A 16,891-nucleotide genomic window follows, 5' to 3' on the forward strand; every position below is an offset into this window, starting at 1 on the left:
TGGGTGTGTTCTGCTGCTGTGCTGGACTTTACTGAAAAGTGTCACTGATCATTTGTCTATGTCATTTTCGTGCTTATTATTGGAATAAACTTGCTAAAGTTTTTTCTGATGAGACCTGCAGTTTTTGTAAATGTTACTATGTTAGCTTTTCCCTTTGTAGAGGCCATAATGTACTAAATCTGCTTCATTATTTTGTGTGTTAAAAGTTAGTGCCCACACATGTACGCACAAACACTTAGAGGTACACACTGTATTCCACAAATATACCATTGACTGTCCTAGTGATGTAAACTGTGCGATGCTTAAAACTTTCTACAACTCAGAAACAGAAATCATATTGTTTAGCGGCCCACCCAGAACCCTATCAGCCCTGGTCCTCTGTTCATTTATCAAATAGAAATTTAGGTGATGTTATTTGACTCAAATCTCAGCTTTGACCCACATGTCAAAAAAGATCGTCCAGTCACGCTTCGTCCAAATAATATCCAGAATCAAATGTGGAAAAGGGCATCCATTCATCTTGTCCACGTTAAACTACTGCACCTCACTTCTGTCCAGCATCTCCCATAAGTGTCCTTTCACGCCTCCAACTTGTTCAGGACGCAGCAGTTCAGCCTCTCACTGGTTTCAATAGACGTCGTCACATCATCCCCGTCGCCATAAGGCTTGCAAGGTCAGTGACTTCTTTTAAAATCACCTCTTAAATCCCATTTTCTTAGCTGGCTTATATGTGATGTCATCTTTTTACTGTTATTTAAATTCTCAATTCCCTACATTTATTTTCAATTAATTTTCAGTATTTTTATACCGTCCTTTTTCCTATCTGTTTTTAAATTTTCAATTTCCCACATTTTGCCAATTAATTAATTGTCTATATTTACTTTCTATATTGCTCTTATGTTTGATTTGTAGGTTCTGATTTTAAGTGATTGCAAAGCACTTTGGGCGCCTGGTTTTTAAAAGGAGCCACATAAATAAAGTTACCGTGATCATCATCATCATCATTATTATTATTATAAGAAAATTTGAATCCTCACTACTCCACACAGGAGTACATGAACAGGTGTGACACGTGTTCTCTCTCTCTCTCTCTCTCACACACACACACACACACACACACACACACACACACACACACACACACATGCAGGTGCTGTCCTTGGTGGGGCATTGGTGGAGTGGAAAATGGAAGGTCATGTTCAGGTCTTCCCCATCAAGCAACCGAACAAAACCTGCACTCTCCTTCACCAGGAAGGAAAAGCAAATGTTGAAGGATGAATGAGGTTGAACAGGATGCAGTCTAACAGCACAGCCTCTCCCCCATGTGCACCTGTGGTTTATAATATGAATATTTAGAATGAGGACGTGTTAGAACTGAAATAATACGTAATTAATCAATGTTATATTTCAAAAGCTATTTATTTATTTTTTATTATTTAAATGCATTTTTGCATCCAGCTTCTTCAATGTGAAGATTAACACGTGCATTAAGTGTGTTTAGCTGGTTTAGGCACAAAAATCACTTGAAAAGTATTAGTCTGTAAGTTAGTAAGTAGTCTGTTGCCACAAACACGGCTGGAAATTGTCCGGACGCCTTGTGAACAGCATCCAGTTTTGTTGCCATGAAGACAGCTGGAAAACGTCCCTACGTCTTGTTGAAAATATCTTGTTTTCAGCTGGAAAACGCCTCTAGCATGTAGTCGGACGGACTAATTTGGGGTAAATCTGTGTCAGCAGTGGAAGAAGTACTGAGATCCTTCACTTATGTTAAAGTAGTAATACCCAGTAGTTGTTATGCAGCATGGCTCATTTAAGTGTTCGTTTGTGGTCCCACAGATTTATTTATTTATTTTATTTTTTGTCTTTTCAGCATTAGAGCGTCTGCCTGACTGTCTGTAACCCATTTCAGAGCCAGATACCCCACAAGCCCCCCTGCTGTCATATCGTTCCTGGTTATGTCAGTACATTTAGGCTGTGCTCAACTGTAGCTGCTGCATTAAGCCCGTTGAGGTTGACCAAATACAGCTGAGCCTGACAAAGCTGACATGGCCTTTCTTGTGGTCCCCCCTAAGGTATATTTTGCATTTATTGCCCCTCTAGCGGTAAGAATAGCAAAATCCTTTGTCCATTTTTAATCCAGCATTTATTTCTGTTTTGCATTACAGCCTCCTCATGGGGCTATTTGAATGCTTATTAGTCTTTCAGTGGTGTTAGAATAACTCTCTGTTTTGCAGGCCAAAACTTAGTGGTGGGACTTTGGGAATGTGGAGGTATTTAATTTTTCATTCTTCAAAACAACAGTCAGATTCACATAAGATATTCTTCTCCAGTGTGGAGGAGAACTGAAACAGTACTCTGACTCTCTTTGGGTTAGACATAACACGAGGATCAGGCACAAGCATGTGGTTCTGAACACATTCCAATATGTGTGTGTGTGTGTGTGTGTTTGCACATTTGTGAAGTCCTGCGCGTACCAGAGTCATTTTTCCATTCATGCCGGAGCTGTTAATTGTGTGCTAAAGAGCAATGACGTTTTGGTGCTTGTGTGTGTGTGTGTGTGTGTGTGTGTGTACTGGCCAGTAAGATTCATTGGTGCAAAAAGGATGGAAATAATACATAATAATCACTTATGAAATGGTGTAGATTCTTTTAAATGCATGAAAAGCCTCACACTTTACTGGCCTATAATGTAATGTTACGATGAAACCTGTGTTATTATAGATGCATCAATATGGACTTCACTTTGCTTAACACATGGTCTGCGTGGACTGTTAGAGCACACTATGAGTCCTTACCACGGCTGATTGTTGAGGTGTGTGTGAGCAAGCGTAGGCAGTCATAGAGCATTATAATCCCCATCAGTCATCCTCTAGAGGATCCATAAGTCACTTGAACTTGTAATTCTTCATAAGTCACATGTATAATGTTTTATGAATGTTAGCGCATAAGAAAGAATTTTGTGTGTTTATGAATGTAGTCATAAAGTGTTATGAATGCACTATAATACACTATGAATGCCCACTCCCCCAATGCTCCATGTGCTATAGAAAGTGTTACTAAAAGGAAAACTTTTGTAATTGTAATGGATCTTTCTTCTTCTTTCATCAGAACGGCATGAACGAACTGCATACTTCCAAAATACTAAAATGTAATGTTTTTCACGCATTTGTTTCAAATACTCATGTTGTCTTCTTGCCACACAATTGCAAGGAAAATGAACAAAGTCCCAGTAAATGTAATGGTCAACATCCAGACTCACAAGTGTCGCGACCGACTTTCATATTGATGCTAAGACTTTTGTTCTTGTTCTTGGTCTTGACTGGGCTCAGACTGGCCCCCAAAACTCTTGAAAGCAGCTCAGAATACCCTTGCCCCTCCATTGGGAAATCATTTTGTGCATTTTGAGCATCAAACACCTGATTCTTGACTGACAGCTGAGAGCATGCCAAACGTTCCTGATTGAAAATTCCTCATTGAACCTTGGTGGCTCCAGTTCCATAATACGCACTGATCGATCGTGGAATAGTGCCTGTGAGATGAGCTGAGCTGCACTTCAATGGGAGATATTTTGGGTTTTAATAGCTTCTCCGTGGCACTTGTGGTGGGGGAACAGGTGTTCTGGTTGTTGGAGGGGTCAGCCAAAAGGACAGCCGAGAGCCAGAATGACAAAAATTGGTCCGTGGTGATAACATGATGGTTATCTTAATGTGAAAATACTCTTTTTATATTTAATGCTTATTTATAGCGCAAGTTGTCTAAGAGTGAATGCTTTTTTGACAGTAATTCAAAGGCCAAAGTAACCAAAATAGAAATATTGAGGGCGTCCAAACGAGGGCCTTCCTGCAGGGAAATTCCCACAATTTTCTGATATTTATATTTGCACATTTAGGACTTAGATTTGAAGACTACTGACCATTTGAGTTAACATTTCCAGGAATTGTCTGTGATTTCTCCCAGATCATGGCTCTCACTCCATTTTGTTTTGGTCAGTTTAAACACTTGTACCAATTAGAATTAATTTCTCACCATGTGTAGCAAATGGAGTAGCTTGCAACAGCGGTGGAATATTTTTACATTTTCAGTATTTGTACTTTATTTGAGTATTTTGATTTTATGCAATTTGTCTCACATATTTATGTAGATTACAGTTTTCAGTGATACCCTTCCTGTTCCATCCTGTTAAGGACTGAGCACTCCTGGATGGCTTGACGTTTTAACAAACCTCTTTTGGATTAGTTGGAAAATGTAATGTCAATGTTTCTCTGAGCTCGTTAAAGCTCATTTGATTTGTGATAAACTTTCAAAGTGACAAAGACACTGAATAACTCAGAGAGAAAAAGACAAGAGGGAGAGACGCTGACTGAGATCACAGCGTGAGAGTAAATTCCTTTATAAAAGATTTCAATTCAATTCAGTTTATTTAGCGATAACAGAAGTTATCTCATGACACTTTCCAATTACAGCAGGTCTAGACCAAACTCTTCAATTAAATTGTAATATAGAGAAGCCGACATTCCCGACATTTGTAGATACAACTCAGGTTCCCCTCCTGATGCTCTGAATAACTCACTGTTTGCTGCTTTGTCTTGTCTCACTGTGCTTGATCAGTGTCCTCTTCGCACTGCAGCCTTGTCAGTTAAAAGTCTAGTGCTGTGCGAGAAAATGGACGAATGGTGTGAGAGCTTGTAGAAAATGTCAGCTGAGTGAGTCTCAGTGCCAGTGCGTGACAGTTAGCGGCCTTTAAAGTTATCATGCTGTTAAACAGCTGTATAGTAACGAACAATGTGTTACAATATGCAGTTGTGACAGCTGAATCATTAGTCTGGATACTGCTTTGTCTACTGAGGCAATGTTAACTATTTATATACACTTTATAGACAAAAGTATTGGTATGGGGCTGTTTATCAGGGGGTTGGGCTCGGCCCCTGACTTCCAGTGAAGGGAAATCTTAATGCTTCAGCATACCAAGACATTTTGGACAATGCTATGCTTCCAACTTTGTGGCAACAGTTTGTTGAAGGCCCTTTTCTATTCCAGCATGACTGTGCCCCAGTGCACAAAGCAAAGCTCCATAAAGACATGGTTGGATGAGTTTGGTGAGGAAGAACAGGAAGGCAGGTTACATTATATTTTCTCTGACAAGAGACGGATTCGTTGACAGGGTTCATAAAGAGAGGACATATTTAACATGTTTTCTTATGTACACTGGGGGGGGGCAGTTTGCTGTTTTCTCAGTATTGGTGGGACACGACCCCCCAGTGTTTGTGTGGCTACGCCCAAGACAATTTGTCACATAATGTATTACTCATTAAAAGCTTCCTAGCCTGGCCACTTATGTAGTCTAATTTTGGGCAAATAACATGTGTGAGTTAATTAAAATGACATGTACAAGCTCAGAAGTCTAATATGTAGTCATTATAAATGGATCACTGGGGCTTTTCCTTTTTACTTTTCACCAAAGAAACACATCGCACAGAAAATATTTGAAAGACTATTAAAATTATAATTTTTGGATGAGAATTAAGCTGCTTTTGCTCAGCCATAGAGTTTCTAACGATGTGTCAGCTGGAGACTTAATTATAAGGGATCAAAGGCTCATGTAAACAGCTCAGGCTAAATAAACTGATGCAGCTGAGCACAAACTTCCCAGCTGTGTTTTCTGTCACTTTCACAGGCTGTAATCAAACATTTTGTTAGTGCAGGAAATCCAAAGACTTTTAAGCTTCTGTGGGTGTGGTGTTTCAGCTGTGAACGTTTTACTAAAAGTGAGACGACAGAAGGTGAAAATGTCTGACAGGAGCTCTGTCTCTTAGAAACGCATTAATATGCTGCTACTCTGAAACTTTTTGCATTAAGATTTCCCTTCACTGAAGGGAGTGATTGATTGGTTGATGATTTATGGATGGGATATCGGCTATACAGAATAAAGAAATGATGTCTTGTTTGCAGTTAGCCTCATGACCCTGCATTGTTTTACTCACCTGTTGTTGTTTTTTTTTACCTGTTTAGAGATTCTCAAAGTGGTTGGCAACCAGTTTTGGGAGGACGAACACTTTTTGGGACCTCAGCCTCGGTGAGTCGGCGCTTTGCACAACAGCCAATCACATAACACGACAGCACGACAGCCGATCAGAAATGCTGTGTCTGAATTTGTGGTTGTGTTTGCATTTGGGAGCCACTCTAGTGATATTACAGCACACTAATAAGAAATATTTAAAAGAAAGAAGAAATATTTTAAAGCGGTCTGATTCCAGACCTCTGAACTGAATCCCACGTATCCCACATGTCATCATTTCACTTAGTAAATGAAAAATGAAAGAAACAGAAGTGAACCGAAATGGCAAACCAGGCTCATTATCAGCTTTGAAACTGAAAGTGCTTTTGAATGATAATAATGGGACCTGTAAGTCTTTTTTTATTCTCAACCCTGAGCATTATTCTCGCATAATTACACACTGTGTGAAAGAACTCAAATAAAATCATTTTTAACCTTCGCTCATCTGTTCCTGTTCTGTTGCTTGCTAATCGTCGGGTAAGTTGCAGGTGACCCCTGATCTCTAATAACAGCACCAAACTGGGAGCGAAACTATTTGACCTTTTACCTCTTGAATTTGGGAGGCCACTGAGGAATTGTGGGACTTCACAGCATTACATTCCACTCATTGGTCGGTTTGATATGTTTACACATTCAATTAGCAGTAAATGCCAGCTGTTACATTCTTAACCGTGACTTCAAACACAAGAGAATCCCCAACTCTCTATCAGGTATTACATTTTCAATGTGGTGCCCTCACAGTTTCTTCTGACTGTGCAGCTTATTTTATTTTTTTTCATTTTGGTGGTTTTAGGTTAAGGTTACCTAATAGTCTCCCACAGGGATTTTAATTTGTGAGTCAACATTAAGCAGTAACATTAATGAGTCAATGTCCACTCTGGGTGCCGTCAGTATGAACGATCAGCACACATACTGTACACCCACAACGGCCTGACAGCTGGTGCCGATGAACACACATTTACAACATCAGCCATGGCCTAAAAATTCGCAACTTTCACAGAATAGCAGAATACGTTTTATTCCTCCCGTGTGTTTCCTCTCCAGTGTCTACTTGTCATTGACCTGTTATGAACTGGAGGCCAGCCCAAGATTTCTAAATGCATCTCATGATTTTGAAAAGGAATAAGGCATAAAGAGAATCACTGAGCAAGTCTCAACACAAGGTCCAATTTACTGGATGAAGGGCTGACTGTTCCAAGGAGCACATTCAGACTGCAGCCACGAGTGGCCCAAATGTCATTTTGTTGCTCATATGTGACTCATGCGATCTTTTTTTGCCCACGAGCCTGTGAACAGCACAATTCACATGAAGTCTGATCTTTTGGTCCTAAGTCAGACAGACGTCTGACACACGCCTCCATGGTTAGAAAATAAACATCAAAATATTCAGCTTCGTCTGCTCACAAATTCGCTAGTTTCAACATAAACTTAAAGTGGCCTCCATTTAATCTTTGTTATTGTTCTTTTGCACACGCGGATCAATTCATTACCGTCACCAGTTCACATTGGAATTCAATATTGGCCATATTTAAATAATAAAGTGACCAGCCAATCAAAAATATCATATCTGAGCAATAATACGACCTCCCCACACCCACCATATACGTTATAATTACGGCCCTGTTTGAGTTAATATCTTTATAAATGTTACGATTTCCTTTTCTGTAATTAAGCCCATTAAGGCAGAGGTGGAGCGCTGGCCTCTGATTGGCGGGACGTCAGACTGGGTGTATGCAGAGGGAGGAGGAGGAGGTGGAGGAGGTGGAGGGGTTTCCCTTCAGTGCGCCCAGGCGGAGTCCAGCGCGTGCAGAGCGCAGAGCAGCGCAGCAGAGAGAGAGAGTGAGGAAGACTCTCCACCGTCCACTGTGTCCTTCACCGCCGGGATTAATGTTTCCTCTCCGTCTGAACAGACCTGCTCTCTACATGAAGCTTGGTCCTTCTCCGTGATTTCTTCGCCATGAGCTGCCTGGATGTGATGTACCAAGTGTTTGGTCCTCAGCCTTATTTCAGCTCCTACAGCCCCTATCACCACCAGGTATGGATCACTGTTTTTAATTTACTTATCTCTGCACTGTAGACTTTAAATATGTTTGGCTGTACAGAAAACTTTATTATATCTGTTTTAAAGTTCAAAGATCCGCCAATTAAAACTTCATTACGTATAAATACAAGATGTTAAGCAGCTGTTATTGCACATTGGCCTGCAGCTATTTGCTCTGTGTAATATATTCATGAAAATAATCATTCAGCTCGTTCAGCCTGTTACTAAACATCCTGGCTAAAAATATGTTAAACACTGTTAGTCAGCACACTGAAACATCATAAAACGCAGGGTCTTCGTGCGTGGCGGAACTCAGCCAAGCAGTGCGTAAAGCTTTACGCGTGAAGCGAATGTGAAAACTTTCTTTTGGCGCGCTCCGGTTGCATTTATATCGATTCTAATCGATTTTCTCCAGTTTAAATAAGAGTCCTCTGGTGCACATGACCGTGAACAGATGGTTTGTTTCGTCTGCCAAGTTAATCAAAAGTAGAAAGAAGAGAAAGTGTGTTTAAATTGTTCATCTTTTAGTCGAGGTCTGGCGCATTTCCTGTTGAATATAAATGTCTTAGCTTACTATTTTGCTTTTATACTATTTTTTTTTCAGGTCATAACTAATTGTACATGATAAATAATTGATAGCGTAACGTCCCCTCCTAATGTTAGTGTAACCCACACAGTTAGGATTAAAATAACATGACAAAATTTCTCACCATGTTTTGCTTGTTTAGGTCATTTTTTCAGCACACCTGTCCTCACACGAGCTATCAGGTGATAAAATGTGTGTGATCAATGACAGATGTGTGTCTGTGAGCAGGCTTCACGCCTTTGACAGGACAGTTCGAGTGCAGCAGGTTTTTGGGAGGCCTTTCTAGACCCGTTAAAGTTCTTTTTTCACTCTCTTAAAACCTCTCAGTCATCATCCAGGCATATTTCACAAAGTGCCAAAGCTCACTTTGTCTGTGACCTGAACAGACCCTGGATCAGCCAGAGCCTATCTGTTTTAAAATATATGTTTCCACTGTTTGTGAACAATTATTTTGTATGGTTCATCAAAGACATTTAACGTGTAATAACAAAAATAAAAAAACTCGTTCGTTCCATAGAAGCAACTTAAGTCTTTGTACTATAATATGTTTGCTGATTTTCCAGTCTTTGCGTGCAGCAGCAATGACTGAGTGGTGCAAAGATATTATATTTAAACCACATTTAAACAACCACAGAACTCTACATGTTAAGATATCTGTGTGCTGCATTTTTATACGGTGATTAAGTGGTAAAAGATAGCTGAATTTTTAGTTATATTTGGTGGTCATTGAGAGCAAAACACCAATTTCAACATGGATGTATAAAAGGCACACCCTTGGGTTAACAGTGTGCACTTGCCCTAACGTGTTTTTATATAATTTGTGTGCAGAAAGCCATGGCAAAGAGTTTAGCTGGATTTATCTCCTCTAACACACCTGCTGAAGAAAGAACATTTTTATGAGGTTTAGAGGTCAGATTTTAGAGATTGGTCTGAAATTCACACAAAAAAAACTATGAAGCTATTCAGAATAACTGAATAATTGTGTGCTAACAGGGCACTAGATGAACAGTTTCGTAGCACACGTACATAAATCTGCTTTTCTTTCTTAGAAACTGGCCTTGTATTCCAAAATGCAAGACCCGCAGGATGGTGGCAGCCGCCTCGGCCCCCCCGGCCCCCCGGTGATCAAGGAGGAGGACAAGGAGCTGCCGCCGGGAGCCGAGTACCTGAGCTCCCGCTGTGTCCTCTTCACTTACTTCCAGGGAGACATCAGCACCGTGGTGGACGAGCACTTCAGCCGAGCCCTGAGCCACACGACGGCATACTCTGCGTCGAGCAGCCACAAGGCCGTAAGAGGTGTGTGTGTGTCTCTGTGTGTGTGTTCTCCCTCAATGCACATTTGCTCGTATGGAAAAAATTAGTGAAGCAGCATTTTGACTTTGAAATTCTTTAATGTTTTTTTGGAAATTCTGGCATGATTGTGAAGTTAATCTGCGTCTTTATTTGTCCCACAAAGGGGAAATCACAGCATTACAACAGCAGGGTACAAGAACAGCACTTGAATAAGAGTTACGGAATAAAAAATATAAGAAATACAAAAATAAACATAAACATAAAATAGCATCTACCTATCTGGAACTCAACTACAAGGCTCTGTATAAATAAAACTTCTTACGTAGTCATTATTGTCATTGAAAGATAGAAAATGAGATTTTTTTTTTTTTAATTTTTTGATTCCAGTAACTGGTAATCTGATTTTGGATTTTGATGGCTGTTGCACATTTGATCTGCCCTGCCAAGCTTCAGTTTTGCTCTGCTGTGTCTTGAAATTTAATTTTTCTTTTTGGTAAATAATAACATTTTGGGAGCCTTAAATTTTGTTTATTATAGTGTTGTTGTTTTTTCATGTTACCAACATTGCCATTGTGCTTGATGAAAGTCTAGCCAAGTGAAGAGTTGGTGTAAACATCAAACAACAAACATATCATAAGTCACTTGGTTAATTTCAGTCCTCATCATTTGCTGCGTGTTCGTAGTAACGTGTAAAGGATCTCAGAGTAATTTAAACTCATAGCACAGTTAGTTCTCTGTTTGTTTGTTTGTTTGTTTTATTTTGCTTTTGTCTTCTGTGATTCACAGACTGTGCCCGTGTGAGCTACAGAAGTAGCTTGCTGCTGTTATTAATTAAAAAAAAAAAAAATGCATCCTCATGTTCCTCATACAAAGGGATTAATGTTCAGTTAGCATAAAACAACCACACATTGGTTTCATTGATCTAAAGGATGTTTGGTCAGTTATTGCTCCACCAATACTTTGGAACGAAAAACTCTTTTTTCCCCAAAACTAACCAAGAAACATTATTACTTTGCATGGAGATGCACATACAGCATGTGCCTTCTTTTCTAAACATCTGTGCATTATGATCTCAAAGTTGTTATTTTTCTGCAGCTAATTTTCATTTTCCAGTAACCTGAAAATTAGTTTCAGTTTATTGATTCATTTTTTTTTTGTCTCTAAAATTGTGAGAAAAGCAAATCACAGTTACGTCGGTCCTCAAGTTGCTTTTTTTTTTTTTCTGTCAACAGTCCAAATACCCCGAGTTAATCAATTTCTAATTCTAATTTCTAATTATGTAACAGAGCAGAGCAGAGAAAAGCAGCAAATGCTTACATTTAAGAAGCTGTTACAAGCAAATGTCTTTTGTTTGTAAAAAAAAAACAAAACAAAACAAAAAAAAACCTCAAATGAAGAACTGAAGAATTGATAATCATCATCATTATCATTATTCAGTTGACTAATCGATTCAGCCAGTAGTTCTGCAGAACATCACTATAAACATATCACATATCACCTAAAAGCTTGTGACAGGAAACCCCAACCTCAAGTTTTAAAACTGCAACTTACAGGAACCAATAAATATTTAGTGTAGGTTAACAAGCTTCCTTTTTAAAGTAGCAGTGTGGCTTTCTGTCTTCACAGACGGGTCATTCCCCATGAGCCAGAGGAGTTTCCCTCCGTCTTTCTGGAACAGCTCCTATCAGCCGTCGGTCTCCTCCACGCTGGGCAGCGCTCTGTCGGCCCCCCACACGGAGCTCCCCTTCCCTGGGGACCCGTACTCCTCCGTCTCCCTGCACAGCCACCTCCACCAGACCAGCCCCGACGCCTGGCACCCATCCCATCACCACCACCATCACCACCACAACCCTTACTCACTAGGGGGCGCTATTGGCACCCAGGGCTCAGCATATCCACGTCCGGGGGTTCATGAGATGTACGGCACGGCGTTCGACCCGTGTTATGGCTCTTTGCTGGTGCCGTCAGTGAGGCCTCACCACCGCCTGACATCGGGCAGCTCGGTCCCGGGGCCCAGCGCCTCGCCCTGCGACCTGGGAGGCAAGGGGGAGTCAGGGACGGGCTCGAGCTGGAGCGGTGCCTTCACCGGAGCTGGAGCAGAAATCGGACTCAACGTGGACACAGGTACTGTTGGTTGTTCACTTCAGGTCAGTTTCATTTAGAAAACTCAAAATCAAAGGCCTTGACTTTACTCTGTTTTAGCTACAAGCTAAAAAGTTTGTGAAGCACAGGCCTAGAAAAGATGCTTTCATATGCTTCCAAATAAATATGAATGTTGTTCCATTAACGGCAGCTTGGTTCAGTTGTGAACCCCACTTGTTCACTCTACCTCTTTACAGTCATTCACAAACTGAATGGTTGATTTTATTTTACTGTTTAAAGCTGAGTTTTATCTCAGGAGAAAGACCGAGTGTGTGTGAGGCGTATAACATTTGCAATACCATAACGTGACTGAAGCTTAGTATGTGGTCGTCTAGTCTTCAGCAGATGTGAAAACCAAAACAAAAACCAGCCACAACAGCAAAATCTAAGTTATGCTGACGTCTGCCATCACGCATGACGGCTGATAAAATAAGCATGTGCAAAAGCTGTTTTTGATGCATTTTCATTTTCAATACTGACATGCTGGAAATGTCCGGCGACGTTAGGCTGCACTTGGCCAACACCTGTCTGTAAATGCACAACCAATCAGAGAACTAATTATTTAATTTATGATCTGAATAAACGAAAACAGTGGCTAATCAGCAACTTGAAAGCATGAAATCCAGATTCAAATGAAGATTTTTTTTCCTCCTGTCTCAGATCAACTTACTAGAAGTGTGTTTGAACCAACAAACTGACTGTCAATCAGCACCTTAACACCAGCTGTCAACTTCCTTTTCTGTTCCTGTCTCGCTTTCATCCCCTCTTTGCCTCGGGCAATTCCTCCTGCTTTTATCAACAGGACATTTGCGCTTCTTTTTCTAATCTCCTCTTTCTTGCTTTTTCTTCTCCAACTACCTTTTCTTTTCCTTTCTCTTCTTTTCTTTTCTCTCAGGTCTGCAGGCACAGGATAAGACCAAGGATTTGTACTGGTTTTAGAGACTGCTGACTCTTAACCCCCCCCATGCACTCCTTCTTCAGCTGTAGCCTCTTTCTTCTACTCCTGCTCTACTCTGTTGCTCTGCTGCTGTTATGGGATGACTGACAGAGAAACTGAAAACTGGTCAGATGGCGGTTTTGTACTGTAACGGCTTCTGATCTACTTGCAGCTCGGTGTTACGGCGGACTGTGCAGCAGCAGCAGCAGCAGCACAGCCCTGCTGAGCTGAATGCCAGCAGGATGGATACAAAAGTGAGCATGGCAACAAAAGTGGACTCGTGGAGGAGAGAGAAAATCTGATCTTGATGGATGTGGACAAAGACAAGCCTCTTTGTGCTTCTGTAACTGTAACAGGCAGGGACAACATTCCTAAACTGGAAAAAGTCCGGGGACAGACGGACAGAGACACATGTGTTCCAAAGACAAACTCCAAAGACAAGCGCTTGAAGGACTTGGCAGGACTTGCCTCACTGGGACAACTGGGCTACAGACACTGGGAGTGTTATGGCTGGAGGAAAGGCTATGTTGGTTTTGAGGAGGCCGCACAGCAAGAATTTGGCAGACTTAGAAGGCAGAAGAAGTCCGGACACTTTGGTTTACATGGACTACTGGTTCAGTGTCAACTTAAAAAAGAAAAACAAAAAAAAAAGAAAAAATGCTGTCTGTACTTTATGGCACTGTAAATTAAACTGTTTTGGATGGGTTTCAACTGATATCAAAATATATTTAAGTGATGAGTTCACAAAGTGTGTCATGCAACAGCTTCAAACTGCTGTGTCCCAATTCCATATTATATACAAACTCTGAGCAGCTTTTTAACACACTGAAAGAAGAGAAAGTGCACTCAAAAGAGGCTATATAAATAACATCTTGATTTATGAGTGTGCAGTCAATGCACGCTATTATCCCAAAATGTGATGCACAAATATAAACTTTGAAAATAATTAATTCTTTGCTTTTTTCTTTGTGAAGTTTAATTGGCACTGACATCCTCTGGGGTACATGGTGCATCTGTTCCTGTTAGTGAGGATGTCGACTTATTGTACACAACATTCACAATGTACTATGGCAGTTTACAGTCTTCAGATACTTTGCTACAGTAAAAGTACTAATAAAACAATGTAAAAAAATACTCTGAGAAATATTTCTTAATTAAAAGTATACAAGTATAATCAGCAAAATATAGTTTAAGTTCTGGTCATTTGAACATTTATTCAATTCTAACCAAGTGAGAGGTTCAGAGGGGGAAAAAAATCACTGTTTGGTGAATGTTAACATCTGAAATGTAACACAGACTACAGACTGCTCTTTATAAGACACCAAAAAAGGTTCTGAAATCAGGGGTTTAATTTCTGAAGTGTGTTGTATTTTAACTGCTTACCCATTTTCTAAAATCTTCATCTTAAAAGTAACTAGCACCTAAACTGTCAAATAAATGTGGCGGAGTACAAAGTACAATATATTCCTCTGAAATATGATGAAGAGGAAGCATAAAATACAAAATGGAAATACTACAGTAAAGTGAAAGTATCTAAAACCTATATTTATGTAAACTGCAGTATCTGGGACAGATGCAGTTTATATATAATATGTAACTGGGACACACTTGTCTGAGTAAGAAGTTATAGTGACTAAAATGCAATAGCGTGGATTCTGTGATTTTCAAGTTAAATAACATCTTGATGTCTAAAATCTTGAATAAGGTGGTTGTAAAAATAAAACAAAAATCCAATGTCTAAGTTACATATCTGGCTGTGTTTCAACCTGTAGTGGGTCCTAACTAGGAGCTGAAATTCATGTTGAGCTCAACATTAATTGACAACAGTTTTGTTAATCAGATAGTAATTATAAACATCACACACCAAACATGTGCTTCTCAAAGCCTCTCAAATGCAACAATTTGCTGCTTTTCTCTTTGTTTTATACGGCAGAATACATTAGACTGTGTGTGACAGAAACTAAGTAATTTAAACATGTCACTTTGGACTCTGAGAATTGATGATTTTTGATGATTTTTCTGATGATTTTTCCCTATTTTTGTACACGTAACATTGACTGAATCAGGATAAGAAATGATGATTAGTTACAGCACATATTTAAATGTTACTCAAACAGTGGATATTTGTAACCTGGATGTTAACATAAACCACAGTCAGCTCAGACCTGTAAATTGAAAAAGAAAAGTGACACCTGGTTTTACTCCTCAGTCAACATGTTAAACAGTGATATCACAGATAATTTCTGTCTGTGAAGCACGTTTGATGCTACAGCAGTTGAAGAACAACTATTTTCTGTGTCCATGTTTAAGTTTGTCATTGTCACATGTATATTCATACATGTTGAGCGTTGAGAATAGCTCCTTTTCAATGCTAATCATTTAGTGGGCTAACAGCAGCAAAATTATGCTAAGTAGAGCAACCACCATTACAAATCCACACCCACTCCCACAGTAAACTAAACTGTGCTGACATCTTTGATATAAACATTTATGAAACATCTTTTTTTGATGAGAGCAGAGATTTAAAAAAAACAAAACAACTACTTCATGGCTGTGTCAACAAGAGAAATGTAAACTTCACACCAAGAGTTGCACAGGGAGAGAGAGAGAGAGAGAGAGAGAGAGAGAGAGAGGGGAGGGGTCCCTCCAATGAATGAGGAGAACGATGGCTATTTGAAGCCACTTGACTCCATCTCTCTCTGCTCCCATGCAGCTGTCAACGACAACTGCTCTTCAACTCAGAGAACACACACTCTCTCACGCTTGTTTTTGTAACTTAGTGGGGACCATGATCTGTTAGGGATTTATGAGGGCCGTTGGATTAAGAATGGGTAAAAAAACAAACAAACAAACAATCCCATCACAAGTGTGAGTAAAGATGTGGAATTTCATTGCACAAACTCAAAAGTATGTTTACGTTACTGCCATAGTGACTGGTGTCTGATTTCCCATAGTACCCAAACAAAAAACACTATCTTGCCAACATTTAGCAAGCCCTTCTCTGTGGCCTTAACCCAAAGCCCTATCTCATTTTTCCAACTAATGCAATTAATCCAACCTATAACTGAGAGCTCTTAGCATTTTATTTCTCCAGTTTTAAGCTGACTTTGTGTATTGACATCATATATCACATGTATATACTGCGTGTGTGTGTTTCACTTAGTGATGGGTTAAATGCAGAGAAATCATTTCTCAGCTTGGGCTTAATAAAGTAAACAAAATTAAAAATTAAATTTAAAAACAAATCACGTACATGTATATATAGTGATCAAGCAGTGTTAGTAAAACTACATAACCCTAATCAGAATGTTGAAAACTATGTCTGAAAGTGAGGGAAAAACAAATGTACTCCTGTAATTCCAATAAGAAACACACTCAGTGGCCACTTTATTAGGCACACAGAGTCTAATCTGTGTGGGCTGTATTGCATTCATTGTATTGGCATTTCTCACTGTGCTGTCTAAAAATTTTAGAACTGAATTTGAATTTCAGTTTAGTGGTGGGATTTGTGCTATAGTAAATGTGTTGGCTAATCAAACATGCTATTTGAGAGTTATAGGTTTTTATTTGCAAAATGTCAAAATGTCCTCACAAAGGTGTTCTATTGGTTGGGTCCTGACATGTGAATAAAGACAAGAAACACACACACACACACACACACACACACACACACACACACAGTCCCACTGTGTAGTATTTGAGCCAGGCCCACGAACTTAATAAAGGGAGCATTTAGTGTGAGCTGAATCCTGCCCTACCAGGACAACTGGTGTGAAATAAGTGAAAGGAACAGACACACGCAACTGTCAAAGTAAGTAAGTAACTTGTGTTTGTGTA

General features: G+C 39.8%; 1 protein-coding gene across 3 annotated transcripts; it reads left to right on the forward strand.

The window, feature by feature from the left end:
• Positions 1-7,434: 7,434 nt before the first annotated feature.
• vgll2a (vestigial-like family member 2a) lies at positions 7,435-13,769 on the forward strand. 3 transcript variants are annotated; one of them, XM_046373879.1, is made up of 4 exons: positions 7,435-8,090; positions 9,732-9,978; positions 11,602-12,122; positions 13,227-13,769. In XM_046373879.1, exons 1-4 carry the CDS (start codon positions 8,013-8,015, stop codon positions 13,278-13,280), a joined length of 900 nt encoding a protein of 299 aa, XP_046229835.1. In that variant the 5' UTR covers positions 7,435-8,012; the 3' UTR covers positions 13,281-13,769. The 3 variants fall into 3 exon arrangements, with proteins under 3 accessions (XP_046229835.1, XP_046229837.1, XP_046229836.1); XM_046373881.1 differs by having other exon boundaries at positions 7,436-8,090; positions 11,602-12,099; positions 13,013-13,769; XM_046373880.1 differs by having other exon boundaries at positions 7,442-8,090; positions 11,602-12,099.
• The last annotated feature ends 3,122 nt before the right edge of the window (positions 13,770-16,891 follow it).

This window comes from Scatophagus argus, chromosome 19 (genome assembly GCF_020382885.2).
Source record: "Scatophagus argus isolate fScaArg1 chromosome 19, fScaArg1.pri, whole genome shotgun sequence".
In the NCBI taxonomy this organism is placed as follows: domain Eukaryota; kingdom Metazoa; phylum Chordata; class Actinopteri; family Scatophagidae; genus Scatophagus; species Scatophagus argus.

Excerpts from the sequence above, each read along its gene's own strand:
- vgll2a (XM_046373879.1), top strand. The coding sequence starts at position 8,013 with ATGAGCTGCCTGGATGTGATGTACCAAGTGTTTGGTCCTCAGCCTTAT. Across the intron at positions 8,091-9,731 it reads ACAGCCCCTATCACCACCAG|AAACTGGCCTTGTATTCCAA; the intron begins GTATGGATCACT and ends TTTCTTTCTTAG. Across the intron at positions 9,979-11,601 it reads CAGCCACAAGGCCGTAAGAG|ACGGGTCATTCCCCATGAGC; the intron begins GTGTGTGTGTGT and ends CTGTCTTCACAG.